The sequence below is a fragment of the Wolffia australiana genome, chromosome 1 (genome assembly GCF_029677425.1).
Source record: "Wolffia australiana isolate 7733 chromosome 1, ASM2967742v1".
Taxonomy (NCBI): Eukaryota; Viridiplantae; Streptophyta; class Magnoliopsida; order Alismatales; family Araceae; genus Wolffia; species Wolffia australiana.
In genome coordinates, this window is record NC_135835.1 from 10,055,622 (window position 1) to 10,073,603 (window position 17,982).

Below are 17,982 nucleotides of genomic sequence, written 5' to 3' on the forward strand. Positions count from 1 at the left end.
TGTACAAGCCCTTTCTAGGATTGAGAGGAGAAATTGAGAAATTTAGCTAGCTATTCCAAGTGCACATTAAAAAAAGCTATAAAAAAACTTCAATTTCTAGGAGATTAAATTTCCCTTTTTATTATCCAATAGAGTAGTTATTTTTGAATCATGAAGCCTACGGAACCAACCAAAACAAATCAAAATTTTCTCCTCTCAACCTCTCTAATTGACCCCTTTGACCCTTTTCTTTGGATCAAAGAAGCCAATTTAGAGCCCCATATTCTTCTACTCCTCTCATCTCTCCTACCTCCCTTTCTAAATTTATCCTTTAATTAGGGTGATTTGATCTTCATTGAAGATCAAATTAGTTTTAATTAGTGTCAAATTATTCAATTTGATCGTCTATTGAATTAACTTGCTAGCTTCCCTTGGACGATACCCTTTACTTATCACTACACATCTTAAGTAGGGTTTTTATAAATTTTATTGTATAAGCTAAAATTGACAACGACAAGGGATTAAAATTTAGTAAAATTCACCCCTATTTTTGGCTTATCAATGACTCGACAAAAATTTCTTCGTGTCATGACATAGGTTTGTATCGTTAACTTCATCTTTGCCCCAGAGTCAAGCCACCACATGTATAAGGGTGTCAGGCTTAATAAATCCCATTTTCTGGTTTTTCAGATCTCATGGCATAACAAAGATTTGAGTATGTGAGGGCAAGCATCACATCTTTCTTCCATGTCTGAAAGTTATTAGGATTCAAGATAGGAAGTCTATGTCCTTGAACGGTGATGTACTCGTGTAGAATATGAAAAATAGCTCACATAAGGAACTGAATAGAAAATAAAGTGCAAACCCATTGCAAGACATTGGGCACACCATTAATGTATCATCTTTGAACAATTACATTAACTGCAAGTGATGTCTTGTCGTGAATAATAACATAGACAAAAAATTCCTGTTAACTAGCAAGCCTGTCTTTGGACTGACTAACCAATCACAAGAAAATTAACTGAATATTTATGTCAAGTCATTTATCACGAATGTACAAAGTCTCATCCAGTAGTTGTCGTCCTTTGGGCCAGCTAGTGCCGCCATTTGGCATGTGTACACTACATCCAATATATATGCCAACATATTTCTCTATGTAATGATATCTCTATTTTAATATTACTCTGGTTCTCTTCTTGGCTAAAGCTATGTTTCCCATCTGTTTATTCATGTCAGATCTCAAGGCTATTCATTTTTGGGTCCTATTGATTTGATGATTCATTAGTTATGTTACTGAAGCCTTTTATCTAAGTTGATCGTATCTTTAGTTGATAAGTATGTCCATGCCCCCACTGGGTAAAAACTTTCACTTATATTTATTTGTAAGCTAATGGATACCATGTTATCATAACATGACCATATATAATTATCTCACATATCTATGAAGCTTGAGATATCTAGATTAAGTAGCTAAATGATAGCAAATTTGAAGCCCCACAAGAAGACCTGATTTTTTTTGTTTTTTTTTGTCCATTCCAGTTCATTTTTTTCTGTGCAAATCTAATCTTCAGTTGTCGTTTCATGGCAGGATTTAACACTCCTCGGACCATGTGATGGCCTCTCCCAACCTTACATCGCCTTGTACCTCTCGCTCGTTCAAACATCTTCCCTGATGGGGTTGCTGTTTTGTGGAACTTTTAGAGACGCATTCAAAATTATTAATGCCTAATGTTTTTTCACCCATGCATTTGCACTCATATTCTCATTTTTATACCTATTTCAGAAATTAGTTTGAGGTGTATTTGAATAGTTAAATCACAGGACACCTGAAATAAAAATAGGGCATTTTCTCTCTTCTTCTAGAGAGACAAAGAGCAGATCCATTCACCTGGAGATGCCGACGCCGGAGATACAAAGTGGATACATGGCTACAAGAGGGTGCAGTAGCCACCACCGTCCCCGTCGTCTCAACTCTGAGACAAAGGAACAACCCAATCAGGATCCAAAGCCTACTGATTTACCATGGTGTTTCTCTTCCATTTTGATTCTTTTTTATTGTAATTCACCTACCAAGCCATGAAATTCTCTAAATCTCTGCATTGAATTTCATGTTATGGTTGGTGTGCGACAGTAAAATGCCGTATCTCAGAGACAAGCTAGAAAAATCTAGATGGGTTAAAGGCGTCAGTGTGAATTCTGATGGATTGTTGACTCTTTTTCAAATTGGAAAAAGATATTACTCACTTAGAATTTTGAGCAGACGCTTCTTTTTTCCCAATGTACTATGAAATCTAAAAGCATGAGATTATATATCATTAAAAACTTAAAAATTATCTTTCCAAATGGAGATCAGTAGCTACCTTTTACCCATTGACCCATGAAACATAAAACCATGATATAGTATATTGTTAGAAAACAGTATATAGATAAATATTTACTTTTAGATATGTATTCAAATTTATTGTTGCCTATCTTAATCAATTCGCAAAAGGACACTTTTGAAATGAAAATAATTGTATAATGCTAGGGATTAAATAATGAATTTTTATTGCATTTTCTGGGAATTTGATCTAATGAGAAACGGAATATGAAATTCTTATTTTACCCAGAATTATCTGTTAAAATTTACTTTTATGCATGAAAATACTAAAATAAGATGATAACGACATGAATATAAATAAATTATAATCTTAATTAATGAGGGATTAAATATTGCCTTCTCCACATTTTATTGGAAATCCATAGATTATTTTGGTAATTAGTTCTATCAGTTTTTTTGTCCCAAGTCGCACGTCAACCGTCTGAGACGTTTGGACGGACGAGATTTTCATCCCAAGGGACAAAAATTGTCCCGTCCGATCGTCATCAGGATGGATATTCGTCCCAAAAATCATCCATACCCTTGGACGGGACGATTCTTTCGTCCCGGGACGAAAAAATCGTCCTGTCCGCATCCCTGCACTGTATCTCCCAATCATTAACTGTCTTCTTGGACTGTTCATGTGATTAGCGTCATGATAAATTGTCTTTTAAGACATAATAAAGATTTAATTATTTTTTTAATGGCTGTGGCTTATTGTTGTATTATAGGTGGGCCGGGTACGGTCAACTTTAGATGATGCCAGTCTATGTGATGGCTTAGAGTCTTTTTTGCTAGGTTCGAATTTCGGCCAATCAAAACAAAAGATCTGAGCTCATATTTTACTTATATAGGCAACTAGCCGAATCATGCCACAAATTATTAGTAGAAACACTTTACTTTGTAAAATCTGACAGAATAGATATCGATAGACAGACAAACCATTGATTCACAAAATGACTCATTTTGGGAGGATGCGTCGAAAAATAATAATTGCATTTTAAAGCAGCCTGATAGTATGTGCCTCGGCCAGAAACAGAAGAGACATGATAGAGCCTGATTTAATGAAAATAAGGTTGTTTTCTATGCAGTCCGGGTAACGTCATCTTTAGATGCTGCCGGTTATGTGGCGGCTTAGAGCCCTTTTCGCTAGGTGCGACTTTAGGTCAACCAAAACAAAAAATCGGATATCATATTTTAATTATATATGGTTAATAGCTGCATCATGCCACTAAAATATAAAAAAAACACTCTACTTTGTAAAGTCTGAGATACTATATATTGGTAGACAGACATTCCATTGATTCACGAAATAGCTCATTTTACGAGGATTCGTCAAAAAGTAATAAGTGCATTTTAGAGGGGGCAGAAAAAGGATCCATTGGAGCAGTTGCCGGTGCTACTTGTACCAGCCTTCTGGAACGTACCTCAGCCAGAAACAGAAGAGACATGATAGAGCCTGATTTAATGAAAATAAGGTTGTTTTCTAGTCGGTCCAGGTATGGTCATCTTTAGATGATGCCAGGTTAATGAAAGGCTTAGAGTCCTTTATGCTAGGTCCAAATTTAGTCGATCAAAACAAAAGATCTGATCCAATGTTCTTCAAGAACTCATGTTTTACTCAAATATGGCTACTAGCTGGATCATGCCACTAAAATATAAAAAATGAACACCACTTCGTAAAGTCTGATAGAATAGATATCGATTGACAGACATTCCATTGATTCACGAAATGGCTCATTTTGTGAGGATGCGTCGAAAATAATAATTGCATTTGAGAGGAGATGGGAAAAGGATCCGACGGAGCGGTTGACAGTGCTACTTGTACCAGCCTGATAGAATGTGCCTCAGCCAGAAACAGAATAGACATGATTGGGCCTGATTTAATGAAAATAAGGTGTTTTAATCGTATGCATAAGGTCAGAAAGATTGATTGAGATGGCGAAGAAAGAAAATTAACCTGAAAGACCAGAAGCCTGATGCAGAGCGCTCGCTCTGAGCACCGACCAAACAGTCTGAGGAACAGGTTTACAAGAGTGCCATCCTTCGTACCGGTCAACAACCCAGTCTTTGGATCAAACCTGGAGTTAAATTTTTCATATTTAATTTAAATTGATCAGATGCTGCAAGAGGGATTAAGTTCTTGGGTATTTACTTGGGGAGGCGATGCCGGGGACATGGAATTATTTTAAAAAGCTGTTCAACGCAGAGTAAATACCAAAATTTTTATCAGATACGAAGAGAACAAAACGGAAGGTAAGAAAGAGAGTGCGCACCTGCGGGCACGAATAGAGAAAATTCAAGACCTGTGGCAAGAAAAACAACAAAAGCGTTTCACTGGAGACAAAAGGTTAACCGTTGTTATTAAGATACTTGGATAGCAGTTATAGGGGATAAAGAGGATTTAATCTCCATTAATTAACCTGAAATGGCCTAGGATTCCGACAACAGCCAATGCCATACCCGCAAAATAGGTGTATGTATCCCCTACAAAAACGGATGATGGGTACCTATATTTTCCCCCAAAAAGAAAAAAAAACTATTAGGATTAAATTTTTGGTGGACTAATGAGATCAAAATTATACGCATGTTCATTCAAAAAATATATATATGCATGTTGAAGTCCTAGTTACCAGTTGAAAGAAAATAGAGCCAGAGACATGGCCAGTAATGGCTGCACCAAATAGATTGAGAATCCATGCGCTTGCTTATACTCTGGATCATTCGAGGCGCCGATTTGCATAACGTTATGAACCAACACCTGCCGTCGCGGTTAAAGCAAAGATTGGTTCAAAATAATTTTCGACAATTCCTAAAAAGGATAAATCGGGTTTAAACATTCGGAAGTTTTTTTTTCTTACAGCAGCCGAAATGACAATTGTCTGTCCAACTTCCAGGCCATTTAACCCAGCGTGAATGTTGATTGAATTCGTGCAAAAGACTGCCAACATGCCCATGTAAACTTTGTAGATCACCCCTGTAGAAGAGAATGAATTATAAGGCCGCAAGGAAACACAATGTATTCATTCCACAGACTGTAGTTTTGAACGCATGATATTTCTTCGATTAGGTTTGGATCAAAATTTTCAAGTATTTGTTTGATTTATTCCAGACATTGACTAATCTAATGATGCTATAACTTACCCAGGTCGAGAATTTTCACTCCGATGTACGGAATAAGAGGTTTTGGAATGATAATACTTGTATGTCCAGCATATGCCATCAGCAAAGGAAGTGCTGCAAACGAGGGCAGCAGCAGTTTTCTGCTCTCAGAAAAAAAAGGAATAAGCATTTGGTTATATAGAAAAAAGGAACATTCAGTTATCGAGGAAGAAGAAAAAAAAAACCTACATTCTCCATGGAACATCAAGGACATCATCCACAAAGCCCAGAAGAATCATGAAGCAAACGGATGCTAATGCCGCGTTGTATTCAACAAGCCACTGAAAGGTCCAATATAATTCAATTTATTAACTAGTAGAACGATAAAAACCTAGGCATGGCGAGAATAAATTCTTGCTATGTTTTGCATAAAATTAAAGCAAACAAAATGCCGATTTGAATTAAAGAAAAGACACGACAAGATGCACCGCGTCATGTCTTGATGGATGATAAATATGATCACGAGGAACCCATGAAACCAAAGTTAACCATAAATATCACAGTATTTGATCTAATTAACCGACATAATAACCAACACAAAAAATCTATGAACTACGAAGCGATTAACAACGCGGGACTCAGCTACATAATAAACGATTAGTAGACCTGTGCAAACTGTTCCCGGCTAAAAGGAAACGGTCTAGAGCATTTTATAGAGTAACTGAATTCAAGACACAGGGAGGAAAAGAATCTTCATGTCATGCGACAGAAATCCAAATTCACAGCAACGGAATTCTAAACCCCTCTTATCACGCCAGAATGAAACGCAAAAATTGGGGTTTACGTACATTGGAGTCTGCAGTAAAGTTGAATTGCTGGAAAAGTATTGTCACGACCAAGAAAACGATCCCAATCACAATGCCTAGAGACTCGGGCCTGAAAAATGCACAATAAAATGAAAGTTAGTAACTGCATAAAATGCAGCTGTTCTGGACTCCTGAAAGAAAGAGATTAAACCAGAAAAGAGAATCAAGGGATACTCTAATCAATAAAGATAATTTTCATCAATTAAATCTAGAAAATGCGCTTGTCCAATTCCAACGATAAGAATTCATGGACACGATTAAAAGAATTTTGCAACAAAACCATCAAATCAAAAAAATATAATCATGTCAGTAAAATTTCCGGGGTGAACTGGAATATCCAAATGAATAATTTACGAAGGACGACAGCAATAACCCAAATTCGCACATCTGAAAGCAGTTTTGGGCAACAGCACTTTGACCTGGAGCTAAATCTAAAAAAAAAACGGTGAAATACACATGAAAATGCCACATCGAAGAACAATAAAGGGTGCTCACACTTTGATACTGCCCCGGGGAGTGCCCTTTTTGTTGATGTCGTAACCGAAGAGGTTGCGCTTCAGAAGATACCTAGCCGCCACCGGAATAGATCGCAGAGCTACAAGAAACCCTCCAAAGCTCATAGCAGCATTGATCACAATCGATCGCCGAAGCTCGGATTCGATGTCGTAAACATAGAACACCGCGTAAAAGAACGGCACGAAGAACACGGCCGACAAAGAGAGAACCAGAGCAAGCCTTGGAGGATCGAGCGCAGGAAGCTCGTCCGCTGGAGCAGAACGAACATCGTTCTGAGCTTGAGTTGCTCCATCGGAAGCCTCAGCCGGAGAAGCTCTTCTTCTGACAGCCATGGTTGCCGTTCTCCTAACAAATCAAGTTCGTAATATATATACGTAATATATATATATCTGGAAACTCTATTTTTGTCATTTTTGTAATTTTCTCTGGATCGGGAAAAGGCTCGAATTTGGAATTTTGATGCGAAGCACACGTGGCGCGTTCCCATTGGCTTATATGACGTGGCCGAAGTAACCTTACACGTGTCGTCCAGCGTGGAAAGAAAACAGAGGGAAAAAATTGGAATTGGTCAACGAAAGCGAGCCGTCCAATTCTATCTGGACGCTGGAGATGAAGTTTAACCGGCTACGATTTTTCTTTTTTTTTTTTAAAGACGGAAATTTATATTTTCTAAAATAACAAATATGTATGTTTTAGAGAAATTAGGAATGGCAGTGTGGTGTGTCGTGCAGAAATTCGTTTGTAATACAATACTGTTTGTTGGTGAATTATAGATCGTTTTTTTAATTAAATTTTCTATTTTGAATTGTACATTAACCAGTCGACCTGATCGGGTCGATACTAGACATGACTAGATCAGACTACACCAGACTATAGCAAGATTGAATTGCGAGCGAACCAAGGCTGGATTGATGCTAGAATAAGATCAGGTCAGTTTGGACCGATACTTGAAAATTTTTATCATTTTCTATGAGGATCATCAATTAAATAAATGAGAAGCATGATCGATTGGTTAACACGTTCAGGTCATGTGATGAGATTGTCAGTTCAAAATTTGTGTAAACACAATTTTTTTGTTAGCAGGGGGTGCTACATTGTAAACATGCTCATAATCACATTGTTTTAGGGCATATGTCATTAATATCTGAGTAATCACATTGCTTATTTAATTTCATTTCTTACTCATAAATAGAAGGAATTCATATACATGTGTTTTCCTTACGAATCTATGGTGCCTTTGTTCCAGCATAGTGCTTTGGGGAACAATTTTATCGATCAGAGTTGCTAAATCTGACTTTTTATTTGGATGGGAAACCATAAAGCCTTATTTCACTGCCTGATATTTTCATTTATCTCGTAAACTTGCTCTTTTTTTAGGCTTAATCATTGATTGTCTTCCGTATGCATTGTCTTAGGGAAACTGATTTTAATTTATCTATATATTACCGTTTATATTTCATATATTTTGAATTTTCAAATTGACTTTAGTTCGGATGAAATATGGCCAACTTCAAATTATCACTGTTAGATTGTGAGCTAGGAAATTTTAGCATGAGCTGGGAAACTTGTGCATCAACAAATTAACAGAGAGAAAATATTTATAATCCGTTCCCACTCCAGTTTGACCCTCGGACCAAAACTAGACTGTCTGGCTGCTCTTGGTTTGGTCCGGTCCAACCGGGCTTCGGTTCAAAATAGTGAGCCCTACTTGGACAGGTTGGGTTAGTGAAGACCGAAGAGCATGTCAACATACAATTTAAGGTCTTATCAAGAGGGCATGTCAACATACACCTCAATTAAAGAGAACCATGGTTTATGCCTTTAAAAAGGTACTGAATACATCATACTCTGTGCTGTAGACTGTAGTTTCTCCCCAACCCCCGTTTTTTCACTTGTGTATTTACAAGTGTAAGGTATTTTGGCTCAAGAACATCATCAGAGAGAGGCAGAAAGAGAGAGGAAAAAATGCCTTCATCTCACCAGACTACTGCTGCTCAAATAAGCTGGTTAGATCCCCATCAGAGACCTCAACTGTAATCTGATCCTCAACAGAGTCATCAGTGGGCTCTATTGGGCCCTGTGGTGGCCCAAAAACTGTGGTGAACACGTGCCGGTGGCATTCGTCGCAGAAGTAGAAATACGAGAAATGCCCTTCGCTGGAAAGTCTATGCACCAAAGTTTCTGGTAGAACACGCTGCACATAATCTGCCACTGTTGGCGGCACCACTCGATCCTCCGTGCCCTTCATATAAAATAAAGGGGGAAGTGTCATAATTTGTCAATTCATCAGTTAAGTAATTTAAAACTTTCAATTCATTAGCAGAATTTGAGATAAAAATGCAGTAAGAGCTGGTTGTAATTTAATACTTTCAATTCACTAGCAGAATTTGAGATAAAAATGCAGTAAGAGCTGATTGTAATTTAATAATTTCAATTCATCAGCAGAAGTTGAGATAAAAATGCAGTAAGAGCTGGTTGTCAGAGCAGACCTGCCAGACGTGTATGGGACCATCAAAACTGGGAGATTTCCTTTCAGCAAGGGAGTAGAAGGATTTCAACCAGTTAAGGAATCCATTGCCTTCAGGACTTTTCGACGCTTGTAGATCCGCTAAAGAAAATCCCCAGCTTGATACCTGTAGAATCGCTTCCTCGACAAATGGGTTTGAATTCCTCTGTCGAATTGATTCCTCCATGTTTCTCTCCCAGAATGCTTTGAAGGCACGCTCTCCCATCAAAGCCTTGTCCTGTCTCATAATTTGGTAACGAGTTATGTTTCAGGAAAGTAATATTTTTATAAATTAGGGAAAATTGCAGGTAATCATATATTTTACTACCTTCTTCCCTAAGGACAAAGATAACAGGTTTTCAGGTTCTCCGTGCTCCCCGGATAAGAAACTTTTCCAGTAAAAATAAGGGAGAAAAGACGGAAACTTCCGGGCTAAAATGTACAAGAACTTCCTTTTTGAGCTCCACTGTACCCAGATCTTGTGTTTTTCCTCTTTCGTCATTTTCGATTCATACGGATTCACCATCGGAGCAAAAAGGATAGCTCCTGTAATTTCCAGACAATGAGAAGGATAAACACTCAAGTTCGCAACACTTGTGAAAAATTTCTAACAATTTTAGATATCAGTTGCATAGAATATGGGCCGTTTTTCCCATAAAGTCTGTCAAAACAAACTGCTCTTTTTATAAGGGTATTTTTTTCAAGAATGCGATTGCAAAATTTAAAATTGAATCTATGCTTGCCTTTATGTATTTTTTACACACTCATAAAATATGGTAACCAATCAGAGGACATGCCTGCCAGTTTGCTGGGAATGTATCGTAGGGCAGCCCATGCATGCATTCCTCCACTTGAGTGCCCAAGGACCCAGAATTTATCCTGAATTCCCAATGCATTTGCCAAAAACAGCATATCCGTGGCAGAAGAGTTGAGATCTCTTCTAGGATGCGGGTCACTCTCACCAAAACCTGGAAGATCATATGCCACTAAATGGACACCAAACTCCTGAAGAAGAGATTCTTTTATTCCCGGTATTCCTGTTTCAAGATGTAACTAAGTGAAAACCAAATAAGGTTCGTATCAAACTCTTGATATTGTGAGAAAAAAAATTACCCGAGAGCCTGGAAGATAGAAAAGAATGAGGAACAACCATAGAAAATCTAGCGTTTTCAGCAGGGACACCTTGTCGGCAATATGACAAATTTCTTCCATCCGGAAGTTGAATGTGTGAAGCAGAGGGTGGATGTATCTGTACCTTCCTAGGTGGTTCGATAGAATATTCACTTTCTGAACTGAAAAATGACGCTGCAGAGGATCAAAGAAATGAATTATACATGAAGGGTCCAACAATCGTTTGTTGTTATGCTTCATATTTCGTCTTCAAAATTTAAAGGAATTCATAAATGTCCACAGGCATGCACAAAGTAACCATCCCCAAAAGCATAAGACGAACTCGATCATTTGTATACTAATTGAAGGCTTCGGGGATCCAAATGTTTGAAATTCAAGAAATTAAACAAAGCCCTTAATATTTTCTATCCTGGGATAATGCGTAATGAAGAATATCCACAGCTAGGCCTCCAAAAAAGGGGATATTATCCGGCAGCGAAAGGAGGTTTTCATGTTTTTCCAGGCGAAGAAAAAGGGAAATTTAGCAATTCGGATCGATAAAATCGTCTCCCGATGCATTACGATCGAAATGTAGGTACATTACACCACGGATCGAGTCTGAGAAACCTCAAAGCCTTTCAATTACGACAAGAACATGCGCTCTTAATGAAATCACAGTCTCAAAGAGATAACCAACGCCAAAAATTCAACATACCGACGATCGCAAGCAGGAAAACCAGAACAATAACAGGCCATGCATGCGCAGGCTCCCGATCCTCAGGCAAATACTCGTTCAAAAACTCCAATCGAGCAGCGACCGACACACAACCGGTCCTCAAACTCCTCACGATCGGAGAATCCTCCACCCCGACCAAGCTATGGCGCAAGATATCCCTACAACTCTTCCCCAACTCGACGATCAACTCCCGCGACGCCTCAAAGAACCCTTCCATCATGTCCTTGAGAGATTCCGCCTGTTCTTCCACGCCCTTCGATTCCTCTCCTTCCACCACCCTCGCCGGCGCTCCTCCATAGCCGCTGTACTGGTACGAGATCCCCGATTCCGTCACAAGGCTAGCCAAATCCTCCTCCCAATCCGCCATCTCCCCCAACTTCTCAACGATCTCGCCCCGTCGCCATGGAAGATCTCGACATCCTTCCTTCCTCCCTCCCTCCCCCGACGATCCCACTTCTTACTCTAACCGCCGGCCCGCCCCGTCGAATCCCATCCGCACGTCCCCGCATCGACGGCTCGGGGCTCGCCACGTCACCGCCCGCTCCCGGCGGGTAACTGTCGTGGCTGCTGTCCCCACCCGCCCACTGAGTAGAGTGGGCACGTAAAAAAAAGACGGGGAAAGACAGGTGGCGGGTTGTAATTGGACGCACGTGGCCTCGTAGCGGCGGCTGATCTGGCCATGTGCAGCCAATGCCGAGCTGGCATGCGTGTGAAGACAGAACGTTGACCGGGTTGTTGACGCGGTCAATTTTGGAGGCTTTGTTGACTTTTCTGTTACGGTAAATTAGAAAATGGGTGGGCCGAAGAGTTGACCAGAAAAAATTGGGAGGAGGTCAGATCCGTAGATTTTTATAAGCGATGTGTGGGCCTCCGCGGCTCACATGGGGGGCCGGTTGGAGCCCAGCAATTGGCCCACTAAGTTTGTCACCTGCACAGCAGGAAATTCTCAATTAACGTATATACAGATATAATTATGACGGATGACGGATGACGGATGAAATGGCCGTCTATTTTGCCATCGGTTCATCAGTCCAGTTCAGTCATTAGTCCTGACTAAGAATGGAAGGGATGATGACGGAAATGATGGAAATGACTCCCTCCCTCTCTCAGTGAGTGTCCCTCTCGCTCCAGTTCAGTCATTCGCCTTGACTAAGAATCAAACCCATGATGGAAATGACTTCCTCCCTCCTCAAACTGTCTTTCTCTCACTCCAATTCTCTTTCTCGTCCCCTCTCCGTAGTCATTTCCTTCACCATTCATCCCCCATCTCGGACAGATGACTGATGATGGAAATGACTTTGTCCACCTGTTCGACAGATGACGGATTGGGACAGAACAGATGGTGGTTCCTACGATCCTAGTTGTAACGAGAGGTAGAGAGAGAGAGATGACCTGCCAATACTTCGAAACACAGCGGTCAATGCAGCTGTTCTCGCCCATGTTGAGCTCAGACTCCTTGTACCTGCTCATGAGCAAGTAAAGTTCATTGAAAAATCTTTCTTTCAAAAAAAAAAAGTTCATTGAAAAATGGCTCATGTGGGAAGGCTAAGCAAAAATTTGGACAACGCACTTTTTTTCAATGCACTTGTCGAAGCAAGTCTTTGTAAGCCTGCGCCAAGCGAAAATAAAGTAAACTTAGAATTAGATGACAAAAATTAAAAATTGGATAACGTAAAAACATTTAATTGGAATTGAAAGCCGGAGCGAGGTTCTTTACCTGTTGAACATGTCAACTCTGTACGTCATTTCAGTCTCTGCCATCCCGATGATCTGCAGGTAGTAAGTTTGTGAAGCAGACTGGATTGCCCATAAAAACCAATGATAGGTTAAAGGAAGCTATTATCGTGTGGAAGAGAAAGTATATTTACGAATTTCATCAGTAGTTTCTCTAATACAGGTTAAAACAGTTTTGTCCAACCAATTAGAAGCTAAGCAACATAAAATTATCCATCTTCATCCCCCTCTTATACCTCACTCTCAGGATTCTCTCTATAGTATAATCAAAAGTGTGCTTCATGTAATAATAATATCTCATTATCTTCTATGCTGGTTTCTAAAAATCTAACAATTCTTGATTTGAATGTTGATTCCATTATATCCACGTTAGCAAGTTCATTCATAACCTCCTCAGGACTCTAAATCAGAGTCTTAGCCTCCTTCAGTGTTCTATCTCTATTAGGATGTCTACTAGCCGTTATACCTTTTTTATATCTATCAGGATGTATACTCGCCGTTATGCCTTTTTATCTCTATTAGGATGTCTACTAGCCGTTATGCATTTTTTTCACATAACGGCTAGTAGACATCCTAATAGAGATATTTAAATGCGCACACATTTAAAACTTGCATTATGAAATATGCAAGGACTTATTATCATTATTCACATAACGATGAAAATCACATCCAACGCTATATATATATATTCAGTATATAAATGCCGCACAATGAACAATAAGAGCCAGATGTTTGTTTTTCCGCAGGAAGAGACAAGCCCCATCTAATTATCAAACAGACTTGGTTAATAATTCACCGAAATTCATACAAGAAATGGAGTGAAAGGGCTCTGATACCAATGAAACGAAACCCAACGAAAGATTTTCATGGACGACCAAAGGGGTGATCATCAAATCAAGTCAATTATCTAATAAAGTTTCCCTTTCTGTCAAACAGACGACGGAAGAGTCAGCCAACGTTGAGCGCAAAATGGCCTATATAACAGATATCTCGAGATGGTATAAATTTCGGTTCTTCTAAGCTCAATCCGTCAGTATGCAGTGAGAGAATAAACACAAGACTTCCATCAGTCCAAGAGGATGATCACTGACACCAAGTTTCTCGAATTTCGAATTCAGAAGATGAAGGTGAGTCAAATCGCAAATAAACTAAGAACCCCGGTGAATAGATTTTGAAGTCATCGTCGGGAAAAATAAGATCCTATCAAGCATCCATTTTGATTTTCATGAGAGTAACCGTCGGATGTCGAGCTGATCTTTCTCAAGGCTGCGGACAAGCTACGAAAAAGAAGTAAAAGGAACCTGATCTTTGTCAAGGCCGGAATCAGCCATCGGTGAACGTAACAATCACCTCAGCCTGAAGATCAAGAAGAGAAAACTGATCAAATGAAACCATAAAATCAATCAAACTACAAACAAACAACACCTTCAGATTAGCAGACTGGTTCCCGGTGGCGGAAGTAGAAACTTTCGACGTGAATCGCAAATCGGAAGAAAGACCTACCCTAACAAGACGAACTCAGCGAATCAATCTGGGCCAAAACTAAGCGGCCCAACACAAGCCCAAAAACTTTCAAAAAACTACTGGGCCCGCGACGCGCGATTGACGACCCGGTCGCGGCTGCTGACCCCGACATGGCCAGACTTCTTCGGCGGCCGGTAGAGAGACGGTGGCCGGTCGCTTTCATCTTCCTCTACTTCAACCCCCAACAATAAGCCGAAGAACACGAAGAACACGAAGAACACGGAGAAGAAGAAGATGGCGGAGCCATGGAGAAGAGCGGTCGTTCATCTGTCTCTCTGCTTCATATTGGGGTGCTTTATAGCGATTCTGCTTTCAAACTACTGGCCCGTCTCCGCCGTGGACTGGCGGCGCAGCTTCAACGCGGCCCCATCCTCCGCCGCGAAGGAGAATCTCCGGAGAAAGCTTGTAATCACTGTGACGACGACGACGACGACGGAGACGGGCGATCTCAAGAACGCGCTTCTACGGAAGACGGCCGTCGCCTTGTCCCTCGTCCCCCCTCCCCTTCTCTGGCTCGTCGTCGAGCCTCAGCCTACCGTCAACTCCACCGCCGAGCTCCTGCGACGGACGACGGTCATGTACCGTCATCTTCCCTCCGATCCGATCTCCTCCGTGGAAGATCAGAACAACCTCGCCCTCTCCCACATCGCCAAGCACCGCCTCGACGGGCTCGTCCTCTTCGCGCCGATCTCCGCCGTCTTCGATCTCCGCCTCTTCGATCACATCAGGAGAACACAGTAGGAGAATTATTTTTTTTTAAGTGGATTTTTGATATGGGAAACGGACGGTTCAGATCGACTGATTGAGGGGGTGATTCGACAGGGCGATGGTCGGCGCCTGGCCGACGGCTGGGATTGCGCCGGACGGGACGACGGTTGACGTTGACGGACCCGTGTGCAGGTCCTCCCGCGTGGTTGATTGGCGATCCTCCGCCGTTGATCTCGCCGGCGTCTCCTTCAACAGTTCTATTTTGTGGCGGCGGAATTCCTCCGATTTGCCCCAGGTATAGCCGTCCCGTCCCGTCCCGTCACCCTTATAAACTCTCGGCTCCTGCTCGGCTTTCCCTCTCGACTCGCTTGGTTCAGGCTCCAGCTCAGCTCCTGCTCGGCTTTCCCTCTCGGCTCCTGCTCGGCTTTCCCTCTCGGATCCTAATTGATTCCCACGGGACGAAGAAACCTTCCTGTCCCGTGTTAACGCCCCATACATGACGGATATTTAGTCCATGGATGCAAAAGTGTGTCGTCTGCCCACCGGTGGAATTGTACAATTCTACGTCCCACCATTGGTCCAATCTCCCCGACGGGACAGTTTCTTCCACGAAATAACCCTTCCATTTAGGGAACGGCACGTCCGGGACGTGACGTCCCAGACGAGACGGGATGGTTGACGATCCATGATGGATGGTGACGTGACAAAATTTCGTCGCATCACCTTCCCATCACATGTTTTAGGATTTCGGAAAAATCTGGCATGTTTGCTTCACCATCAGGGTTTGCAACACCCCCGTCACGTCCCGATCACCAGACGGCGTCACCGTCACGTATGACGGGACAAACAACCATGAGGAGGAGAGAGAATTAGAGGGGCATATCTCCAATTATCTTTGGACGGCATCTTTTTGCACGTGTGAATTAATGTGGGGACTTTTCTGCAAAATGCCAAGAAATCGAGTAAGCTACGCCATGTGGCAAAATCTCGGCCGTCGAAAAGCTTAAATCTAATGATTTTAAAGCTTTTTTACTCATTTTTAAGAATCTGGCATGACCGTCATCCGTGACGGCCGTCCCGTCATGTCACTCATCCGAGGCCCCCCATCACTGTCCCGTCACCGTCACGCCCAGTTTGTCCTCTGTCACCCTCACGGCCCCCTAATTTCATCATCGTCACGGTCACTGTCATGTCATCTGTCCCGTGGCCGTCTCCGTGACGGGTGACGTGATGGATGACGCTGCCGTACCTGACTCCCGTCTGCGTCCTACAGATTTTTTTAAAAAATATTTTTTAGAAAATAAATAGCGTAGCCCCGGGTCGCTCTCTTCTTCTCAGAGATTAAAAAAAAAACTTATTTCTGATTATTTATTTATTTATTTTTGGTCTATTGGGCCAAATGGGCCGAAATTTCAGGGCTTGGTTGGCTTGGTGCGACAGGCGGTCCTCGAAGAGAGGAACAGTGTGGAGCCTGTGCCTTCGCCGGATTGTGCTAACATCATGACGTGGCACCTTCCCAGCCGTCCGATTAGAAGTAGAGAATAGAACTGTCGCCGCTTCCCCCTATTCTTTTTGTTGACTCTTTAATTTACTGAGGCAACAGCTTTCGGAAATCACACCCTCATTACATAGATTTTCTCACTCCCATCAAAATTCGAAAATGTATAGCTTATTAGTCACTGCAATTTTAATGAAGAGAGAGAAATTCTTTATTTCTCTTAATGAAAAAATGAGAGGTTTGACGACTGACAGGACAGAGCCACATAGGGAATGAGAGATGACAGGATTACGAGTCCCCCAAGATGTTGGAAGATGATAGCATCCTTTAAAAAATTTTAAGGATGATATTATTAAATCATCTTTGAATGTTTATTTGTATAAAGTTTCACATCTCAATAAGGACTGGATCTATTCGGACTTAAAGTACCATTTTTTCTGAGTTATAAGCAGAACCCACATAGATGACGAGATTGACGTTTCATGAAATGGATCCCAAAGATTCTGGGAGCCGTGAATTTTTAAATGTATGATAGTATGTTATAAATGAGTTTTGAAATCAAAATCAAATAGGTTTCTTCCAATTTTAGGGGGGTCCAATGAGATGATGGGTCACAATGTCTCATCTTCCCTCACATGGCACTAGATGTCGTTTTCCCATGATATTTGGTGAGATGTCATTGATGGTGCTTGATAAACAATCCATTCGTTAAAATTTAGAGATGAAATCATTGTGAAAATCAGGGACTTTGTCACAGTGAGACTTAGATCATTCCTCAATAATTTGTGGATTTTTTTTTAAAATGGGTTTTTATTCATCTTTTTACACTATAGATGAGTTAAGATGGGAATCAAATCAGAAACATTCAAGAAAAATTAGTAATTAAATTCAGTTTTCTCTATCTTCAGAGCATCAATTAGCAAATGCTTGCACTCAATAGATTTATTTGGATCTCTGCTTTCAGGGAGCATAAACACATATTTTGATTTGGCATAGATGTTTCAAAATAAAAATAAAAAAATTATAGTTCCTTTGATTTTAAATAAAGAGGGGCAGACATTGGATTTTCATCTTATGATGATGGGCTTTGATAATTTTATAACGTTTAGAGTCAATTTAATAATGAATTTACTCAGTTTTGTAACACAAGATGATGGGTTTTGATAATTTTTTTATAGATGTTCCGTGTCTTATTTGAACCCGGACTTCACCCAGTTTGAGTCAATCGTATTGATACTATTTAGAGTGCTTTGCTAACCACTTTCTTGTAATATTTTTTGACCTAATTCCCCTTAGCTAAATTGACTTTCTCGCGATGACCAACTAAGTATGTTTCACGACCCA

The 17,982-nt window shown here is 40.7% G+C and overlaps 4 protein-coding genes across 4 annotated transcripts; 1 reads left to right on the plus strand and 3 right to left on the minus strand.

Annotated features, from left to right (window-relative positions):
- Positions 1 to 3,997: 3,997 nt before the first annotated feature.
- LOC144705795 (uncharacterized) lies at positions 3,998 to 7,164 on the minus strand. The gene is made up of 11 exons (XM_078578622.1): positions 6,802 to 7,164; positions 6,289 to 6,376; positions 5,690 to 5,781; positions 5,483 to 5,601; positions 5,200 to 5,315; positions 4,972 to 5,099; positions 4,762 to 4,848; positions 4,615 to 4,675; positions 4,494 to 4,534; positions 4,299 to 4,419; positions 3,998 to 4,216 (listed from the first exon to the last, which is right to left on the minus strand). Exons 1-11 carry the CDS (start codon positions 7,152 to 7,154, stop codon positions 4,157 to 4,159), a joined length of 1,266 nt encoding a protein of 421 aa, XP_078434748.1. The 5' UTR covers positions 7,155 to 7,164; the 3' UTR covers positions 3,998 to 4,156.
- Positions 7,165 to 8,566: 1,402 nt separating this feature from the next.
- Positions 8,567 to 11,784, minus strand: LOC144705804 (alpha/beta-Hydrolases superfamily protein). Its single transcript, XM_078578632.1, has 6 exons — positions 11,154 to 11,784; positions 10,442 to 10,633; positions 10,126 to 10,365; positions 9,657 to 9,874; positions 9,312 to 9,566; positions 8,567 to 9,064 (listed from the first exon to the last, which is right to left on the minus strand). Exons 1-6 carry the CDS (start codon positions 11,539 to 11,541, stop codon positions 8,807 to 8,809), a joined length of 1,551 nt encoding a protein of 516 aa, XP_078434758.1. The 5' UTR covers positions 11,542 to 11,784; the 3' UTR covers positions 8,567 to 8,806.
- Positions 11,785 to 11,932: 148 nt separating this feature from the next.
- Positions 11,933 to 14,559, minus strand: TIM10 (Tim10/DDP family zinc finger protein). The gene is made up of 6 exons (XM_078578652.1): positions 14,334 to 14,559; positions 14,210 to 14,264; positions 12,892 to 12,944; positions 12,745 to 12,783; positions 12,567 to 12,636; positions 11,933 to 12,102 (listed from the first exon to the last, which is right to left on the minus strand). The coding sequence occupies exons 2-6, from the start codon at positions 14,237 to 14,239 to the stop codon at positions 12,052 to 12,054; spliced, it is 243 nt and encodes an 80-aa protein (XP_078434778.1). The 5' UTR covers positions 14,240 to 14,264; positions 14,334 to 14,559; the 3' UTR covers positions 11,933 to 12,051.
- Positions 14,556 to 16,776, plus strand: LOC144705813 (putative glucuronosyltransferase Os03g0287800). The gene is made up of 3 exons (XM_078578641.1): positions 14,556 to 15,169; positions 15,255 to 15,435; positions 16,557 to 16,776. The coding sequence occupies exons 1-3, from the start codon at positions 14,667 to 14,669 to the stop codon at positions 16,683 to 16,685; spliced, it is 813 nt and encodes a 270-aa protein (XP_078434767.1). The 5' UTR covers positions 14,556 to 14,666; the 3' UTR covers positions 16,686 to 16,776.
- Positions 16,777 to 17,982: the final 1,206 nt, after the last annotated feature.